This window comes from Bombina bombina, chromosome 2 (genome assembly GCF_027579735.1).
Source record: "Bombina bombina isolate aBomBom1 chromosome 2, aBomBom1.pri, whole genome shotgun sequence".
NCBI classification, from domain to species: Eukaryota; Metazoa; Chordata; class Amphibia; order Anura; family Bombinatoridae; genus Bombina; species Bombina bombina.
Window position 1 is genome coordinate 772,291,575 of NC_069500.1, and position 4,589 is coordinate 772,296,163.

The 4,589-nt window shown below is 41.4% G+C and overlaps 1 protein-coding gene across 1 annotated transcript; it reads right to left on the minus strand.

Moving 5' to 3' along the window:
• Positions 1-1,508: 1,508 nt before the first annotated feature.
• LOC128648011 (mediator of RNA polymerase II transcription subunit 26-like) lies at positions 1,509-3,999 on the minus strand. Its single transcript, XM_053700699.1, is given in 3 exon segments — positions 1,509-2,183; positions 2,186-3,560; positions 3,696-3,999. Coding segments are annotated over 3 exon segments (1,821 nt in total). The 5' UTR covers positions 3,843-3,999; the 3' UTR covers positions 1,509-1,884.
• Between the last annotated feature and the right edge of the window lie 590 nt (positions 4,000-4,589).

Consider the following 4,589-nt stretch of genomic DNA (forward strand, 5'->3'; position numbering starts at 1 on the left):
TTTCTTCTCCTACCTCCCTTTTCAGATCGACGATATACTCTTATATACCATTACCTCTACTGATTCTCGTTTCAGTACTGGTTTGGCTATCTACTATATGTAGATGACTGTCTTAGGGTAAGTAAGTCTTATTTTATTTATGACACTCTAAGCTATGGTTGGGCACTTTATATGTAAAGTTCTAAATATATGTTTTAAACTTATATTTGCCATGATTCAGGATAATCAGTATTCCTTCTTTCAGACTGTCAGTTTCATTTTTTTGGGAAAATGCATATGAATAAATATTTTTTCTTACCTTAAAAAATTTCAATTTGACTTTTTTCTTTGCGGGCTGTTAGGCTCGCGGGTGCAGAAAATGCTTCAATTTATTGCGTCATTTTTGGTGCAACCTTTTTTGGCGCAAAATTTCGTCATTTCCGGCGTCATAGTTGACGCCGGAAGTTTTCACGTGGTTGCGTCATTTTTTGACGAATGTGTGTTAGACTTTTTTGCGCCAAAAAATGTGGGCGTCATACTTGGCGCCAGTTTTTTTCACATTATTTCAGTCTCACTTTTTTTTTTTTTTTTCGTGATTTTTTTTTTTATTTATGGATACCACATTTATATCACAAGTTGTCCACTCATAGGACCAAAATTAGCAAAGTTGCTCTCTTCTGCATCACAGAAATACAGAAGTCTTACTGTACATTCAACTAAGGCTTTGTTTTTGTTTAAATTTTTTTGCAAAAAAATCGCGTTATGATGGAGATCCCATAAGGCAGATTACATCTAAAGGAATGGTAGCAAGTAGTTTGTTTTATCTTTTTTTTCCAGCATACAAACAGGCCCTTTCAGTACTTTCATCTAAGGACAAATTACAAGCTGGTAGCACCATCTGTCACCTTGAGGTTCAAGTTTTAGAGGTGAAGGTGATTTGAAGGACAATTTGGAAATGGACATGGTATTACATTTCAGAAACAAATTATCTAAAAATAGAAATAAACTGGGAAGAAAACTAAGCTCCACATTTCTGTTGCTGATACAAATGAAAATGTATACTTAAAGCCTACAGAATAGGAGTAGATATGAATTTCAAAACAAACTATGAATGGCTCTGGAATGTTCAAGCCAGTCACAAAAGCACTGCTTCAGACAAAATCAATTACAAAGGATGGAATGGAGGGAAAAGGATTAAAAAAAAATATATATGCTTTTCTTATCAAGGAACCAGCTGTGATGCAAGGAACACAATGCTAAAATTCTGTACAGCTACTCTTTAGACACTTTAATGTCAAATTTAATGGAGGAGAAAATATATATATATCAATCTGAAAAGAAAAGGTTAATTAAATAAATAAATGCATACTTTGTTATGGTAACATATCTTCGGCTTAATTAAATCTTCTCATGAAAGCTTTCGGTACTTGTCAAATATATATATATATTTTTTTTTATTCCAGCCCTTCTAGAGGCACCAGAATTACCTTTTTGAGATTTCAGGGTTGGTTTGAACATAACACTTGAAATTTTTCACATATTTTTTTATTATAGCTTGCTTGCTATACAAGTTTAGAAAGTCTGGATTTCACCTTTTCTAAACTCTTGCATTACATTTACCCATACTTCTGTAATGTTTACTGTATTAAACTGTAGCAGCATTTTGCACAAAAAAACAAGTGCGGCAGAACCTGGAGGATTCCGGCGAGGGAAGGTAACTTCCAGGATGTAGTGGCCACTAAGCTTTTCTTGTTTCCTCCCGACCCTATTCATCCCCCTTACCACCTCCCAAAACTAACAATGGGAAACTCCTTCCTCATGTAAATCTCCTGTGCTGAGCTGCAATTGCCCATGGTTTTGCAATGAAAACCGCAGATATGAAAAAAGCAGATTTTAGACAGATGTTCAGTCTAAGCAAACATAAGGCAAGATATTTAATCTACCATCATCACCATGAGGGTCTAAGGAGATACACTGCGTCCAATCATACCAATTGCCCTGTGTATCATGACAGCCATTGACACCAGGCCAATGTTGGTTGTGTATTAGGTCCATGTCATTGCTAGTTATTTTCCTCGTTCTCCCAGGTAGGTCACTGGGAAGGACAAGTGGGACTAAAACATGAGTCTTCCTAGATTCTCGCTTGGTGCATTCCTCCTGTTTTAAATATTCAGACATATAATAATGTGCACTCTGAGTTTGTACTGCCGGTTGAGATAAGACTGGATGATCTCAATTCGAGACAGCTCTTTCCAGTTAGTCTGTTCAAATGGATTTGGCAGGCCTAACTTTGGGTCCTGTTTATCTGTTTCAGTTCTGTGCTGTTCAGAGGGTGCTGAACACTCAGCTTGGGCTGGATCTTTGTGTATTAAGGTTTTGATTTGCCCAGTGGTAACATCAAAAGTCAACTTACGCTCTTTTAACCTTACTGGTTTGCCCATTCCATCTGGCAAATGACCATCTTGTTCTCCCCTACCCCAAGATTTCTTTTTCTTTCGGCTATCAGAGCCGGATGCCCCATCATCACTGTCCATTTTGGAGGTCTCTGGTGAGAAGCCAGAGCGAGGAGTTTGAGAGTCTGTGGAGAGTGGGACACTGCGTGGCCCGTGGGGGGTGTGGTGCTGTGATGTCCTGGGGGGGTGCTGGTGTTGACAATCCGGAAGGGAAAGCAGTTCTGTTGATCTAAGTGGGGAAGAGACAGCAACATCTAGTCCAGGAGACTCCAGTCTTTTTACAGTAGTAGGGGGTGTAGATGGGTGTGTAGGTGATAGGTACACGGGTGTCTGTGCATTATCTACACCTGGCTGCCTTTGAGAGGGACTGGGCATAGAACTCCTTGGTGCATACGTGGTATGGGGCCGGCCTGGCAGCTCAACACGCATGCCACGAGGGCTGAAGGATAAACAGCGAGGGCTTCGGGGCTGGTGAGAGGGGACCTCTTCCAACACACCACCATGCTGTTTCAGAACAGCTGCTTTCAGAAGGGAGGAAGTGCTTGGGTGTTTTACAAGTCCAGGAGAGTTGGTGTGAGGGCGGACAGCATTCACTGGAATTTTCCCATGCTTGTCATTTTCTGGAGCTTCTAGTTTGGGAGCCTGAGAACCTCCATCTAAAGGGCTGGGAAGGCTCTCAGGTGGGCTACCTCCAATGCCATTGACGGGTGGAGGCGAGTTTTGAAATTGCTCATTACTGGGATTAGATACTTTACAGAATGATTGCTGGGCATTGTCCCTGTGTTCCACCTTCCTTTTCCTGTTGGCAGGTTTTTCAACATTTGGAGAGAGTGCCCTCTGAATGTCATTTCTATTTTTAAGTTCTTGGATTGCTTTTCCACTCAGCAGGGCTGCTGCTACAGGGTCCGTTTTGCAGTTGTGTGCCCCACCCCCATTGGCAGAGCCAGGTGGATTAGGGGTGCCCCTTGTAGACGGCTCATTTTGGGATACAGGCTCAATTAACTTTTGCCAGCTTCTTAGTAATTTCTTTGCACGCTTGGCAAGATCCTCATTGCTGGTCTTTTTTCTCACATCATTTATCAATTTTCCAAGTCTTGTTTCTTTGGCTGGAAATGGTATATTGTCTGTCTCCACTGGGTACCAGATGCTTATTTCACGAGAAGGTGATCTTAATGTGAGAAAAATCTCCCAACAGTGGGGTAATTAATTCCTTCTGAAACAGTAACTGCAAGTATGGTCCAAAGGTATCTTGGTATCATCAACCTCAAGTGCCTCTTTGGTAATAGGATACTTCTCCAAGCTGGAGATCACTTCTAGCACAGCCACCATGTTACAGATATTGCTGTGGGGATCGATGGCCTGCAGCAGCCTCTCCTTGATCTCCCGCGGGGTTACCGGAGCCGCTGTCATTGCCTCTGTACTGATATCACTGCGGAGGGCGGCGCGGCATGTTGTTCCCCGGGAGGGATGGACGCAAAGGCCCGAGGTCACCGAGAGCAAAACGACACCGGTGACTCCCAGACGCGTCTCTCCTGCTGGAGCCGAGCGACCGGTAGCCCCGAGGCACGACGGGCCAGTCTCACTTTTTTATTGCTTCTGGTTGCTAGTGGCTTGTTTGTTTTGCATTTTTTCCCATTCCTGAAACTGTCATTTAAGGAATTTGATAATTTTTCTTTATATGTTGTTTTTTCTATTACATATTGCAAGATGTCACAACCTGACCCTGGATCAGAATCTACTTCTGGAAAGACGCTGCCTGATGTTGGTTCAACCAAAGCTAAGTGCATTTGTTGTAAACTTTTGGTAACTGTTCCTCCGGCTGTAGTTTGTGTTAGTTGTCATGATAAACTTTCTAACGCAGATAATGTCTCCATTAGTAATAATCCATTACCTGTTGTTTTTCCTTCAACATCTAATGTTCAGGATGTTCCTGTTAATGTAAGAGAATTTGTTTCTAATTTTATTCAGAAGGCTCTGTCTGTTATTCCTCCTTCCAGTAAACGTAAAAGGTCTTTTAAAACTTCTCATATTTCAGATGAATTTTTAAATGACCGCCATCGTTCTGACTTATCTGTTTCTGATGAGGATCTATCTGGTTCAGAAGATTCTGCCTCAGATATTGACACTGATAAATCTTCATATTTGTTTAAGATGGAG